Source organism: Nanorana parkeri, unplaced genomic scaffold (assembly GCF_000935625.1).
Source record: "Nanorana parkeri isolate BGI_ZX_2015 unplaced genomic scaffold, ASM93562v1 scaffold1324, whole genome shotgun sequence".
Classification (NCBI taxonomy): domain Eukaryota; kingdom Metazoa; phylum Chordata; class Amphibia; order Anura; family Dicroglossidae; genus Nanorana; species Nanorana parkeri.
In genome coordinates, this window is record NW_017307592.1 from 334,915 (window position 1) to 349,210 (window position 14,296).

The following is a 14,296-nucleotide window of genomic DNA, read 5'->3' on the forward strand; positions in this document are numbered from 1 at the left end:
GGGGGGGGCGGAGGTGAGGGATAAGGCGGAAGGGAGGGACGGAGGTCAGGTATAAGGCGGAAGGGAGGGACGGAGGTCAGGTATAAGGCGGAAGGGAGGGACGGAGGTCAGGTATAAGACGGAAGGGAGGGACGGAGGTCAGGTATAAGACGGAAGGGAGGGACGGAGGTCAGATATAAAAGCATCTAACCTATAGTGGGTAGTAACATGGAGTCTGGGGGGAGGCCTTAGGGGTGCATCATTGCCTACTCCATGTCAATCATACAGGACAACACGGCAGTTCTGACAACAGTCAGGTGTCACCCATTGCTGTCCCATCAAGATGTAAAATAACTCCGCCATTTACAGGTTGGGCCGGGCGGATTGGAGGCCGATCCCATATTCCGACGCTGCCACAGATCCAGTGTAAAAGGGACAAGGACGTCAGCAACTTACGTTTCTGAAGAAATGACGAGCCACCATCTCTCTGCTCAGCGTCCATCCTGACTCCGGTCTCATCCTGACCTCCAGGCGGGAATTTCTCAGGAACTGTACAGTCTGCGGAGAAAGAAGAGATCCCCCCGGAGGGTTCACACCAGCGAGGAATCCATTGTTACATTGTTTCCAGGATGACAGAAAGGGGAGCGGGGGTGTTCCCCACTGACCACCAGTGTAAGAGGGGATGTTACTGGGGCTCCCCGCTAATGTAAGAGGGGCTGTTACTGGGGCCCCCCATTGACCACCAGTGTAAGAGGGGATGTTACTGGGGCTCCCCACTAATGTAAGAGGGGCTGTTACTGGGGCCCCCCATTGACCACCAGTGTAAGAGGGGATATTACTGGGGCTCCCCACTGACCACCAATGTGAGAGGGGATGTTACTGGGGCTCCCCACTGACCACCAATGTAAGAGTGGACATACTGGGGCTCCCCACTGACCACCAATGTAAGAGTGGACATACTGGGGCTCACCCACTGACCACCAATGTAAGAGTGGACATACTGGGGCTCCCCACTGACCACCAATGTAAGAGTGGACATACTGTAAGAGGAGCTGTTACTGGTAATGCTCATATCATCTTATTGGACGATTGGTGTTACAATAGAAAGCTTGGTGACAGGTCCTCTTTTTAGTTTTAAATCTCGTCTTAGCTCTCGTTGCTCCTTCATTGTCCAATCAGTAGACCGGGAGGTGACACCATTGTGTTTGAAAGTGGTGTCACCCTCTTGGTTACTTTTACATACAGGTCACATGATCCCTCGTACCCGGAAGCCCCGTTCCCTTAGAATCTCTAACTTTCACTCCCCTCTAAACACAGATGAATTGTGATCACTCACCATCTCCCCGGTCCAAGTCTGCTGGCGGTCAGCAGGCGCCGCCGTCTCTTGTTTCTAAGGAAAAGAAGGATACAAGTGGTGAGACAGAATGGCGCCGTGACCCTTCCCTCACAGGATGTGGAGTGGCGGCCCCCGTACTCACAAGACGCAGTGCAGCGCCACCCCCGCTCTCACAAGACGCAGTGCAGCGCCACCCCCGCTCTCACAAGACGCAGTGCAGCGCCACCCCCGCTCTCACAAGACGCGGTGCAGCGTCACCCTGCTCTCTCACAAGATGCGGTGCAGGGCAACCCCGCTCTCTCTCTCCTGGGAAGCTGCGCAGCGACCAGCTCTCTCTCCCATGAGAAGCTGCGCAGTGATCCGCTCTCTCTCTCAGGAAGCTGCGCAGTCACCCGCTCTCTCTCTCAGGAAGCTGAGCAGTCACCCGCTCCCTCAGGAAGCCGCGCAGCGACCCGCTCTCTCTCGCCCTCAGGAAGCTGCGCAGCGACCCGATCTCTCTCCCTCAGGAAGCTGCGCAGCGACCCGCGCTCTCTCCCTCAGGAAGCCTTGCAGCGACCCGCGCTCTCTCCCTCAGGAAGCCGTGCAGCGACCCGCTCTCTCTCCCTCAGGAAGCCGTGCAGCGACCCGCTCTCTCTCCCTCAGGAAGCCGCGCAGCGACCCGCTCTCTCTCCCTCACAAAGCCACCCTGAGACCCGCTCTCTCCCTCACGAAGCCACGCTGAGACCCGCTCTCTCCCTCACGAAGCCACGCTGAGACCCGCTCTCTCCCTCACGAAGCCACGCTGAGACCCGCTCTCTCCCTCACAAAGCCACCCTGAGACCCGCTCTCTCCCTCACGAAGCCACGCTGAGACCCGCTCTCTCCCTCACAAAGCCACCCTGAGACCCGCTCTCTCCCTCACAAAGCCACGCTGAGACCCGCGCTCTCTCCCTCAGGAAGCTGCGCAGCGACCCGCGCTCTCTCTCCTTGACCTCATGTTTTCAAGCATTCTACTCCCTTAGAATGTGACTCAACTCTCCCAGGAAGCGGCGCAGTGATCCCCATGCGGCCAAGATGGGGTGCAGTGACTCCCTGATCACTACCTCTTTCTCCTCTTTAAACATCTGCTTGTTCTCCGGAGACGGGTAAACGGCAAGACCCTGAGGCAGAAGCTTATTCCGGCCAAACGCTTTCTCCACCAGCACCGTGTCACCACGACTGCCCAGCTCTGCGGGGATGGAGAGGAGAGTCAGCTAGGCGGTACATGAACAGTAACCCCGCAACCCTGGTGCTGCTTTGGGGGCACTTACTGTGTATAGACTGAGTCAGGATGAGCGCCATCTTCCCCTTCTTGCTGTGCTTGGTGTCCTCCACCACGCGGTAAATCCGGTGCCGTCGTGGGTGCAGGTAAGGCTCCTCCCCTTCCTTAGCCAGGGGGACATTGTACCAGCGTTCTACAATCACTGTGCCCTGTAAGATACAACGTTGGAGCTCTCACCTACCAGAAGATGACCATCATACAGTCTGAGCAGCCAGTGAGGGCGATCATACACACAATACATGGGGCGGAGCTAAAGAAAGGTCAGAGCGGGGTGCATAGTGCCAATAGAGGGGTACCATTACCTCTCGCTGGGAGGACAGGGGAAGGGTCGGTATGAAAAGGCGGCTAACAGAACAGTTCTTGCCGTCTCCCTAAAAACCATCAGGAGCCTTGCCTCATCATCAAGCTGGTATAAGGGGGTTAGTCAGTGGGGGATGTAAACAGCATACGTCTTTTTGGGGAGGTATGTGTCGGAGTGGGCAGTGTACAGTACAGGGTATGATGTTGGGGGGTGTATGTCTTGAGTAGGGGTGTGTGTGTACATGACATGTATGTCGGGGAAGCAGTGTGCACTAGATACGTATATGTCAAGGGCGGGGGGTCAAAGTATATGTAAGGGGGGCTGACTGTGTACATGGTGTATAGCTGGGGGGGGTTACAGACTATATGCCTGGGGTGTGTGTGCAGAGGGGACATGTCTGTCCGGCCCTCACCCGGCTCGGGGTGACACATATAGGGGCTCTCAGGCTCAGCAGGCGGCTCGTCACTTTCAGCATCTCGCCGGCCTCTCCGCTCCAAGGACAGCGCGTGTAGAACTCCGACCAATCAGAGCCCTGCACTCACCCCACGTGCACACAGAGTACCTTACTACATGTATTTCTAGAGCCTCTATCGTAGACCGGAAGTGTCCGCGACAGCAGAGTCCGGCAGCCATTTTCTCGAAGACCACCAGCACCTGACCTAAGGTCTGCGTGGAGGAATTTATTAAAACTGGAGCCGACTAAATCTGAAGCCCATAGTAACCAATCAGCTTCTCTTTTCAGTTTGTTCATATAAGCTTTGAAAAATAAAGCTACAAGCTGGTTGGTTGCCATGGGCAACTGCTCCAGATTCGGCCTGCTCCTTTTTTGATATATTCCCCTCACTCTGTGGAGTGTTGCCAATAGCAACCAGATTATCCTCCCCATCGCCCCAAAATACCTTCAATAATTAGTCATAAAGAAACCACCATGGTGTCTACATGGTTATCACTCTGGCCTTGCATTTGCATTGTGTAAAATATGCAGCGAATGTGGGCAGTGGCACTGTGAATGTCTAACAGCGAATGTGACCTTGGCCAGGCCTTTATAAACGCAGCACTGGCCAAAAATAGTGCTGAGACGTATGCAACCTTGGCACTCCCGATGTAGTGAAACTACAAATCCCTTCATGCCTTTGTCCCTGGGAGTCATGCCTGTGGCTGCCAGGGTCTTGCAATGCCCCATGGGACTTGTAGTTGCACAACAGCTAAAATGTTGACATTGTCTACCCCCGTAGTGCACCACAATGCACAACACATTCCAGTCTGCCAGTGCAGTATAAGGCGGGTGTGTCGCTTACTGTTTAAGTGTGTAATATCTTGTGCATATTGCGACGGGGCATGTTAATGTGCAAAGGCCCAAATCCAGCTTTTCGGCCTATTTACAAGACACAGACATTTTACCACACTGCGCTTTCATGCGTCGCAGCACGGTGCATTCCGTGGCCCCTTCATTTCAAATAGGCTGTAAACGTACACAAAAGCAGGCCCTGCTCTATTTTTTCAAACACACCGTAGCGCAATGCCCATTGGCAACTGCATTCGTGCATCGCGCTGTAGCGCAGGTGTACTGCAGCACCCTGTATACATACGTTGGGGGTGCATTTAACAACAACAAGCAACACATCGCAAAACACATATACAGGGCCTGCAGTGCGTTACATTGCACCATTGCGGTCTGTCACGGCTTGTTACCATAAGCATTAATATGAGAGATGGTACACCCGCCGTCTAGAGTATCACTCTCAACCGCTACCATAGACAGGAAGTGTCTGTCATAGTGGAGTCTGGCAGCCAAACTCCCATGGATCATAAGCGTTAACATGCGGTATCTCACACATTACTGTGCGTTGTCTTAAGGCAGCCCATTCAATCATTAACGCACCTCAATGGCCAAAAACAAAAACAGCCATGACCCTTTTATGTAATGCAGCGCACCAATGCCCATGGTGTGCGCATTGTGGCGCCCTGCCTGTAACTGGCATTTCGGGTGCCATTCTAAATAAATTGTGCCTCACAAAATGCTGCCTGTGGTAACGCAGGGAAAATGCACATTTCCCCATATGTCACTGCAACGCATAGGTGTGAATGGGGCCCTTGAGGATGCAGCAGTTTGGTGCTGTCCCCTTTAAGTGCCTGCTGAGGAGAGTTGCAGGAAATTAGGACAGCTGGGGCAGATTGCTGTCAGTGGAGGGGGCGGTCAGGGTTCATCTGCACCAGGTGGGGTAATTGCTGCAGGAGATATAAATTCTCATAGGGCTGGATAGAGTTCATGTTGCTCTTCTGGTCACAATGGGTTGGAGGTGGCTCAGTGGTCTTGTTGGGGTGCTCATGGCCTGTGATCTTGTCCTATGCCAGTATCCCTGGTACCGCCAGCAGCCAGAATCTCTACGGCGGGGTCCCTACCAGCCTGGATGGGGTTCTGCCCGAGGACTTCCTGAGCTGTCTAGGCAGATGCCCAGTCCTTCCTTGAGGACCGTCAGTGTTGTGTGTCTGGAGGACAAGATGGTGGTGACCATTCTGAAGGATCTGTTTAGAACCGGGAAGCTGGTCAAGGCGTCTGACCTCACCCTGGGTACCGCTCAGTGCACGCCATCCTCTGAGGACAAGGACACCGTGGTCTTCCAGATCAACCTGCAGGACTGCGGGAATGTGGTTCAGGTCAGTCAGCTGATACAACATGGATGGTTACCCTGTAGTCTTGGGGGTCACCATACATGTTACATCCTGATCATACAATCTCTGTACACTTGACTTTAGTACTACCAAAACTATGTAATGAGGACCTACCTAAACCTGTGGGTTGTGACCCCATGTTCAGCGGGTCATGGCATGCCTTCCTCTGCACTGAGATGCTACCCCCCATAGCGCAGCACTATCAGTTCTCATGCCGTGCAGCCATTCAAAATATGCTGCCTGGCGTTTAAGTGTCAGCTTGCGTTGGGGATATGGCTGTGACGGAGCTACATGCATGCATTGCTTACAGCTCCCTTGAGTGACCTCACATTCTGGCACCTACAGGGAGTTCAAGGGAAGGGAGCTGTACAAGCAATGCACATATGGATGGAGCTCAGTCACAGCACAGCAGCCCACACTGAGCCCCTAAAATGTTTCTCGGAGTGTGTATGTGCGTGTTAGAATGTCTTGTTTTTAATTGCGAACTACAATGCAATCGCACCTACTGTTTGTTCTGGTGCGGGAGATGCCTTGCGTTGCCATTCATTTGAATGGCACCCCCAAAAACACCTTCTGCCCAGTTTGATTGCTTGCACTGGAACAATGCTGTGCATTCCAGTTTGGTGTGGGCCCTGAGGTTATACAGGTTGATTACCACTTACCTAAACCATCCAGGCAGGCCCTTCTACTACATACTAGGTAGGTCCAAAGGTGATTGTACAATGAGCTTGTAGTGAGCCTAAAGCTGGATGTGCCATTAGTCTGATTTTTAGATTTGCCAGTAAGTTTGTAGTGGAAGGGCCTGCCGGATACCTATAGGCTAAGGAGCGCACAATGCACAAAGACTGCACTTCTGACTTTATACCCAATCGGGAAGGCTTTTACTACATGCACAGTTTGGTAGCCCTAAAGCTTGTACAATCAAATTGTAATGAGTGCTGAGCTCTAGACTTTATCTACAATGCAGTGAGGTTTTTCAATTCAGAATGAGTTGTACAATTATCTGGTAACAAATATGGTTTTGTCTGAACTTGCTCTGTCCAGGCTGCTCACCCTGTCACTGCAATATCAGAACTCCAGAGCAAAGACACTTGCAGTTCGATTGTATCGCTCAGTTTGTGCTAATGGGGTAAATTGAAGCAGGAGTGCCATGGCGGCAGCAGGGTGGTGGACCTGGGAACTAGGATGAAGGACCAGCTACATAGACCACTTTTATGTTTAGGTAGCGCCTACTGTAAATTGTTGGGAGTGTTGAGGAGATTCCTCTTGGGCCTTGGTGTAATGAGGATTCTGTCTCTTGCAGATGAACACTGACTTCCTCCTCTATACTACAAGCGTTGCCTACAAGCCATCTCCATCCAGGAACGTCCCAATCACCCGAACCAACAGTGCCAACATTGGTGTTCAGTGCTACTACCCCCGGTAAGTCTCCCAGTCGGGCCAATTCACAACGCATGCTTTAATTTTGTTATAATTTTCTAAAATGTAGTTCCCAAGTCTCTCTCTGCCTAAAATATTGTGAGCTACAGAGGAACTTGTACAACACATGAAGGGTCATGGCGTATCCAATGCTTGGTCTCTGATGGAACCTGCAGCTTTTATATTGCTATCCTAATGGGCTCACTTTAAATGGGATGCCTGGTTGTTACAACTGTTCCATCACTGTATAATGGAGTACATTTCTACTTGTCAGAATAGGTGAAATGCAGAGTTGCCATGTGCCACCAGCAGGTGGTGGCCACCAAACAAATCTGGCATCTTCTGCAGTCATTGTAAATGCTCCAGGTCCACCTTCTCTTAGCAATGGGAATATGTTGAGCTGCAGGTAGTGCTGGGCTGCTCTTACACAAGCATGCTTTCCAAACTTGAGTCATGGGTGTTTCTTAAGGTCCATTGGTATTTTGGTCAAACTCTCTTTTATGTCTACTTCTGTTTTAGGCACGGCAATGTCAGCAGCAATGCAATCAAACCAACATGGATTCCCTACAGCACCACCGTAACCATGGAGGAGAGGCTGTCCTTTGCACTCTATCTGATGAATGGTAGTATTTCTATTGGTTCCTTCTCTAGACTTTACACTAAACTGTAAATCCAGTATGAGCTATTGTCTTATGGATCCCTCAATCAGTCATCCTGATCCCTCCTGGAGGGGCAGCTTACATGTAGACCTTGTGCAGGGTACAATCTTGGACTATGTCGACATCCATTAGCACATTCTAGCCAAGCTAGTCTTGACCAGGAAAAGCTCCTACCCCAACAACGGCACATTTGTCTGGGAGATAAATGCATGAAGGTGACATTCTGGTGGCTTAAATGGTTGCCTGTTAATTTATGGTTGCCTGTTAATTTATAGTAGTTTTGCATACACCTGGCTTTCATTAAGACTTGGCTACTCAACTAGTTTAACATTTAATCACATGATGTAGGTTGGATACACCAGCCAGTTGGCAGACAAATGCCAACTGAGGCCATCTGAACAAAGGCTGTTGTATCTGTTGGCACAGTGTAAGCATATCCTCAATTAAAATTCTAGGCTGGGTTTTCCAGGACCCTTGCTGTCCCTTCCACTGTCTCCAGTAATCTAGCCTGACCATCCTGTAGACCTAACTTGGTAGGTAAGATTGTTTTAACTTCTAACCTAACATGGAGGTGTCTGTCTCTTGCAGAGGACTGGAGTGGTCAGAGTGCATCTACAATCTTCACTCTTGGTAGCTCCTTGAAAATTGAGGCCTCTGTCAATGTGGAGAACCACATGCCGATGAGGATCTTTGTGGACAGCTGTGTGGCACTGCTAGCTCCGGACCCCAATTCCACCCCTCAATATGAATTCATTAAAAACTATGGGTAAATATATTGTGTTCTGTTTTTGGCCTTTTCTAGGTCCAATGCTTGCATCTGCTTTTTCCACCTCCAGGTTTCAGCAGGTCAGAAAGACCTTGGCAAAAAAAAGCTTCCAAAAGAGGGTTGGGAACACTTAAAATATTCCCAAAGTATAGTGGTGTCTCACTCTTGAAACCCTTTTTGCAACCCTCCCAGGTGCCTGGCGGATGGGCAGCAAGAGGATTCCTCCTCCACCTTCATATCACAGAGACCAGAGCCAAACAGACTGCGCTTTGAGATTGATGCCTTCAGGTTTACAGACTCCAACCAGCCCACGGTATGTAGCACTCCATGTGTAATCTGATGGTGCCGAATGTGGCAGTTGTGCTTAATAAATGTATTCCTTCTCAGATCTACATCTACTGTGAGTTGAAGGCCGTCCCACTCAACCAGGCCCCAGACCCAACTAACAAGGCCTGTTCCTTCAGCAAAACCAGCAACTCGTAAGTTACAAATGTCTTCTGTACAGAATGTATTTGGGTTAACCTGGTGTGTGCAGCATGCACCATCTACTAAGCAAAACATGTGTAGGGAACATCCTGATATTCTGAAAATGCTACCTGCTGGACATGCTGATACAGATAACCTTGCACAAAAGTTGGAACAGCCTTGTTCTGGGGTCAGGAACCTGTAGTGATGCCAAGATGGAGGTGGCAATGGAAGCTCACTACTGAGCTGATGTTTCCTTTTAGCGGACTAACTGCCTATGTGAGGCAATAGGCCTTAACATTGTTCAGAGATTGGCAAATGGAAGCCAATGGCCTGTATGGACCCTTGGCCTTCTGCCCACAACGTGTGGAGGGAACATCTTGTCTGCTCAGGTCCCTTTTTAGTGGACATGTCACTTTCACTGCCTGTCTTGGAGACACAACAGGGAAACTTTCCAAAGCTATCTGTAGGAGATGGAGACTCTAATACTAGCTGTGTATATGGTCAATGTAATGTCTGAGTTCTCTACCAATTGCTCTTTCCAGATGGTCCCCTGTAGAAGGTGCTGCCAACATCTGCAGCTGCTGTGATACTGGAAACTGTGTTGGCTCACCCAGGAGAGTTGGACCAGCACAATCCAGAAGGCACTGGAAGAGACATCAAGCTGGTAAGTTTAATGGTGGACCCATAGATTCTGAAAACTGCCACTGCTGACATGTGTGACGGACTGAACCGTCACTGGGGCTGCTGGAGGAGCCTGAGGGCTAGCCTCCTTCCTATGGACTATGGGCCAGAACTATGGAGACCCCCTCAGACCTCTTGGGGTTACATAGAACCATTCTACCAGGTTTATGTGTGGAGTGGATATACTGCATGTCTCCCCCGACATTACAGACACACATCACTGTGTTCATTATGGGCAGCAGGCTGTCTGGAGTGACCATTGTTTGCAATGATGGGATTAAGCTCCTCTCTGATTAAGGACATTCATCCCACAGAGTGTCTGGGCTTAAAAGACTTCCAATGCGGCACCTAGCTGTCTGGGGGAGGGGGACACACTGAACTCTAATCTGATCCTGTCAGGTATAAATTCTGTGTGCTTCCTTCAATAAAGCAGATCTTGGTTTCCACCTCAACATTGGTGTTGTCTAATGCTTGAGTGGTTAAGCGTTCTGTCCTAATATGTTGGTTCTGTCCAATAATTAGGCAAGTTTGGGCTGAGGACACTGGGATTCGGGTTCCAGCAGAGAGGAAGCTGTTTTCTGACGGGTGGTACCCAGTCGGGGTACCAGGCGGTCCGTCACAACATGTAAATGCTGTTTGCTGGCTATCATGTTTGTTCCATGTCAGTGTTTAAAACTCTTGCCAAAGTAGGGAGACAAATTTAAATCGCAACAGTTCTGGCTCAATAACTAATCCAGAGATGACTTGGTAATTGGCATTTCCAGGATTCCATCTTCCAAGTGCCCTCATGATGGGTCTAAAGTTTGACTCACTTTTTTTTTTTTTTCTGCAGATGAGGAATCAGAGGTGACCAATGTACAGCTCCTGGGCCCCATTTGGATCATTGACCCCAAGAGTGTTCTCAATCCTGAGGTTGAACAGGCTCTTGCAGTGCATGCAGCTGAATCGGAGCAAGAAGTGAAGCCCTGGATGGTGGCAGCTGTGGGAGGCCTGTGGGTGGTTGTAGTGATGGGGGCTGTGCTAACCTGGAAACTCAGATCAAGAAAATGTAATGTGACCACAATTCAGCAATAAAAACTCTTTTGCATAAGAGGTTTCCTTGAGTATAGTTCTTAGTTGCTGGTTCTTGTGGTAGAAATGCGACATGCTAGGTCTGCAGGTATCCTCTCTACAGGAGTTGTCCTGTAGAGCATGTGTGCCACACTTGCCAATGGCTACCACACTGGCTTTTGCTCTGTTAGCCCTCTGACTCTGTTCAGGATCTGCTGGCTGGGACTTATTTAAGGTGCTGAATCCAGGCATGTGTCTGCTATGCATGCAGTGTCTAATCTAGAACAAGCCCAGCAGCCTTGAGAAACCTACTATGCATGTGATCGGGTTAGTGATGGTAGAGCATTTCCCGTCAGGTTCTCTGAATGCCATGTTTCTACACTTTTTCAAGGTGTTGGGTAGCAACTGAAAGATTTCCCCCTTGCTTCCGGTTAATAACATTTTGGATTTTCTTGCAACTTGCAGTGGTCACCAAGCCAGAGGGGATAGATCTCCCCCATAGGGACACATACTGACAATGGTCACCATGACAGAGGGTGGATCTCCCCAGAGTGGACAGATTGCAAATATTTGGAAAAAAAAGCACATTGGAAGAGGGTGCTCTGGATGTAGGTACACTATGGGCACAAATGTGGTCCATCAAGCTTTTCATATAACACTTGTGTCGTATGCTGAGGGTTTGTGGAAACTTATGCTGCAGGGTTTCCAAAATGGGGTCCTGTTTCTACCACTAAAACATCAGGCCTTTTGAAGTGGTCGACAGTGTTGATGGAGACTTAGCTTGTGCAACGAGCAGGCCTGGGATCTCTTCCTGACTGGCCTTATGCAAAGTACCAAAGGCCAGACTATGATGGTGTACCTACTGAGCGTACTTTGGCTGTGCAGCTCAGGAGGGAGCTACAAGTTCAAGCAGAATAGTATTTGTCTCAGTGACTAGAGATGAGTGGATAATGGAAAATCCCCCAAGTGGAGTAAAAAGTGGTTCAGAGTTCATCCACTAGTTTATAGAGTGGCTGTGCTCTAAAGCTGTGGTTCCCAACTGGTAGGTCATCATGTGCTTTCCACTGTGGTAGGTGAAAGGTTACTCAGCATCCTGTACCGAGCAGCCATTCAAAATATTCTGCCTGGCTCCGAATGTCAGGTTAAGGTGGGGTGGGATGGAGGTATGGCCGCGAGGAAGCTCCATCCATGCGTGCATTGCTTACAACTCCCTCCCACATTCTGGCACCTACAGGGTGCGCAAGGGAACTATACAAGCAATGCACATATGGATGGAGCTCTGTCACAGCAGCCCACACTGGACCCCCGGCTGAGGATCCACTCCAGTTCTCGTAAGGTAGGGAGACTAAATCTTGAAAGAGAGGAAGAAAAAACAAATTCCTGACCCGTAAGCCCCAGTGAGTTAAAAGATATTTCCACTGGTTCTCAAAAGGGGTGGCCAGAGGTCATTCAGGTGCTCCAAGGGAATATGAAAGGCACATATACTCTGCTAATGAACTGGTATGTGATACCTCAAACTGTCTCATCTAGTCTTGGTTAAAGGTATTAATCACTTCCCTGTGAATCGTCATTGTGGGGTGGATCTGTTCATCCCTAGTTCTTTGGCATGTGCTGAGCTGCAATAAGGTCCCGTGCTCTGGATAGATGGCACCCAATGAGATGGCTATTCGAGAGTCGTTTGCAAGCAAGCTGGATATGAGTTAAGAGATGTGGTGACTTGTCCGGTCCCCTAAAGTTGGCCCTATGTAAGGGCCCAACCTGGCTGCCTGGAGACATTTCTGCCAGCTGTATCCTCTCCTAATTTTCTTTGTTCTCCATACAGTGCCCCATATTCTACCCATGGCTGTATGAGCGATGTACACGGGGGGGGGGGGTGCTCCCATCATGTGCCTTTATCCCTCTTACATCACACATTTTATTCTGGTTTGCGGCTGCTACCTGGCATTTCATTCATACCCCTTCATTGTAACCAGCAATCCTAAAACTACAATAATAGATTGGGGGTGAGTGGCCATCTTGGTGATGGACGTCGACAGAGAGGAGGGGGACGTTCCCCCGGCGGGATAAGGTATGCTGCCGGGTCTCCTCCTCTCTCCTGCAACTGTCGGGCTCTCTGTCTATGACTGTCAGTCATTTTGGTGTCACCCGGGTGTGGGCCGCACCACCCGCACACCCCCTTGTGACCGCTACTGGCTCCAGCTCTCGCCGCTGTCCTTGGCATTCCTGAGTTAAAGGAGAGCTATGGGGTCAGGGCTTTTCCCCATAGTTCTCCTTAGGGTGACGGGAGGACACAAACTAGCGTCCTCCCGTTACCCTAAGCTCAGTATACCGCGAGCTACAGCTTGTGGTATACTGAGACGCCGCAGCTGAAGCGGATCCCGACATCGATGTCGAGATCCGCCCAGCTGCGTGAGTGACAGCTGGCTCTGCCTATCTAGAGGAAGAGCCAGCTGTACCTGCCCCCTCCCCCGTCGGTTCCTTCAGTCAGCGCTGGCGGATCGGAGCGGGGGGGAATCCAGCCCCTCCCCTGTCACGGCAGAGAGCCATGAAAGGATCGGGAGGTGAGCGAACGCCGGTATGTGTTCGCTCACCTCACGATTTACTGAGCCGACCTGTGACGGTCTCATTGTCACAGGTCGGCTAGAACTATGAGGAGTGGAAATCACTCATCTCATAGTTCTCCTTTAGGGTGATGACAGCTGAGTGTGCAGAGGTGTCCGTCTGTCATATCTGAGACATCTGCACTTAGTAAGCCCAATAATATTAATTTGCCATTTTTCCCAATTCTCTCTACGTGAACTCCCACGTTATCCTCAGGCTGGAAACCTCATCGTAGGTGTAGCCCGCTCCTTTGCTGACCCTACATTCTGACTTAAATGGGGACAGAAGGCACTATAATGAAATGGACTGGTGAACACAGCACATCAAAACGCACAGCACATTCCCGCCTGTCAGTGAGATAAAAGGCGGGTGCGTGCGTCACATTTTACAGTATATTTGCGTTGAGATGACATTTGGAATAAACGGAAATGCAAATATTACGTGTGTTGCAATGGGGTGCGTTAATCTGCAAAGGCCCAAACCCATATGCAAGGCACAGGTGCTTTAGTGCATCGCCGCACATTGTGTTCAATGGCCCCTTCATTTTAAACATACTATAAACACAAGCAAAAACAGGCCCTGCTCTATTTTTCAAAACACAACGTAGTGTAATGCAAAGGGGAAAACACATTCGTGCGTCACGCTGTAGCGCAGGCGTACTGCAGCACCCTCTATACATACGTTGGGGGTGCAATTAACAATGAATAGCAATGCACTGCAATACACATATAAAGGGCCTGCCATGCTTTATCGCAACGAATATTACATTGCACCTTTGCGGTCCATTGCATTGCATAACTCCTATAATGTAAGCTCTCAGGGGCAGGACGCTCCTTACCATCTCGTCTTGAATTGTATTGTGATTGTAATGTCTTCCTTATATAATAAAGCTCTGTGCAAACTGTTGGCGCTATATAAATCCTGTATAATAATAGTAATACCATAAGTGGCGGTATTTTTGCTCTCAGCCGCTACCATAGACAGGAAGTGGCCGCCATAGTAGAGTCTGGCGGCCAAACTCCCAGAGACCATTACATTTACATGCGGTATCTCGCTCATAACTG

The 14,296-nt window shown here is 50.0% G+C and overlaps 2 protein-coding genes across 2 annotated transcripts in view; one reads left to right on the forward strand and one right to left on the reverse strand.

The window, feature by feature from the left end:
- The window catches only part of MRPL9 (mitochondrial ribosomal protein L9), a 4,820-nt gene extending 1,378 nt beyond the window's left edge, over positions 1-3,442 (reverse strand). Inside the window, exons 1-5 of the mRNA XM_018569347.1 lie at positions 3,328-3,442; positions 2,604-2,763; positions 2,397-2,521; positions 1,316-1,369; positions 436-537 (exon numbers count right to left, since the gene is read on the reverse strand). Coding sequence (XP_018424849.1) covers positions 436-537; positions 1,316-1,369; positions 2,397-2,521; positions 2,604-2,763; positions 3,328-3,390 — 504 coding nt within the window. The 5' untranslated portion in view covers positions 3,391-3,442. The remainder of the gene's footprint in view (positions 1-435; positions 538-1,315; positions 1,370-2,396; positions 2,522-2,603; positions 2,764-3,327) is intronic.
- A 1,951-nt stretch (positions 3,443-5,393) lies between these two features.
- LOC108797695 (zona pellucida sperm-binding protein 3-like) lies at positions 5,394-10,655 on the forward strand. The gene is made up of 8 exons (XM_018569339.1): positions 5,394-5,573; positions 6,892-7,010; positions 7,527-7,630; positions 8,255-8,432; positions 8,625-8,745; positions 8,820-8,911; positions 9,443-9,564; positions 10,414-10,655. The coding sequence occupies exons 1-8, from the start codon at positions 5,418-5,420 to the stop codon at positions 10,653-10,655; spliced, it is 1,134 nt and encodes a 377-aa protein (XP_018424841.1). The 5' UTR covers positions 5,394-5,417.
- Positions 10,656-14,296: the final 3,641 nt, after the last annotated feature.

Bases quoted from the DNA above. Each gene is read 5' to 3' on its own strand.
- LOC108797695 (XM_018569339.1), top strand. From the start codon at position 5,418: ATGGTGGTGACCATTCTGAAGGATCTGTTTAGAACCGGGAAGCTGGTC. The intron at 8,912-9,442 runs GTAAGTTACAAA...TGCTCTTTCCAG, and splicing joins TTCAGCAAAACCAGCAACTC to ATGGTCCCCTGTAGAAGGTG. The intron at 9,565-10,413 runs GTAAGTTTAATG...TTTTTTCTGCAG, and splicing joins CTGGAAGAGACATCAAGCTG to ATGAGGAATCAGAGGTGACC.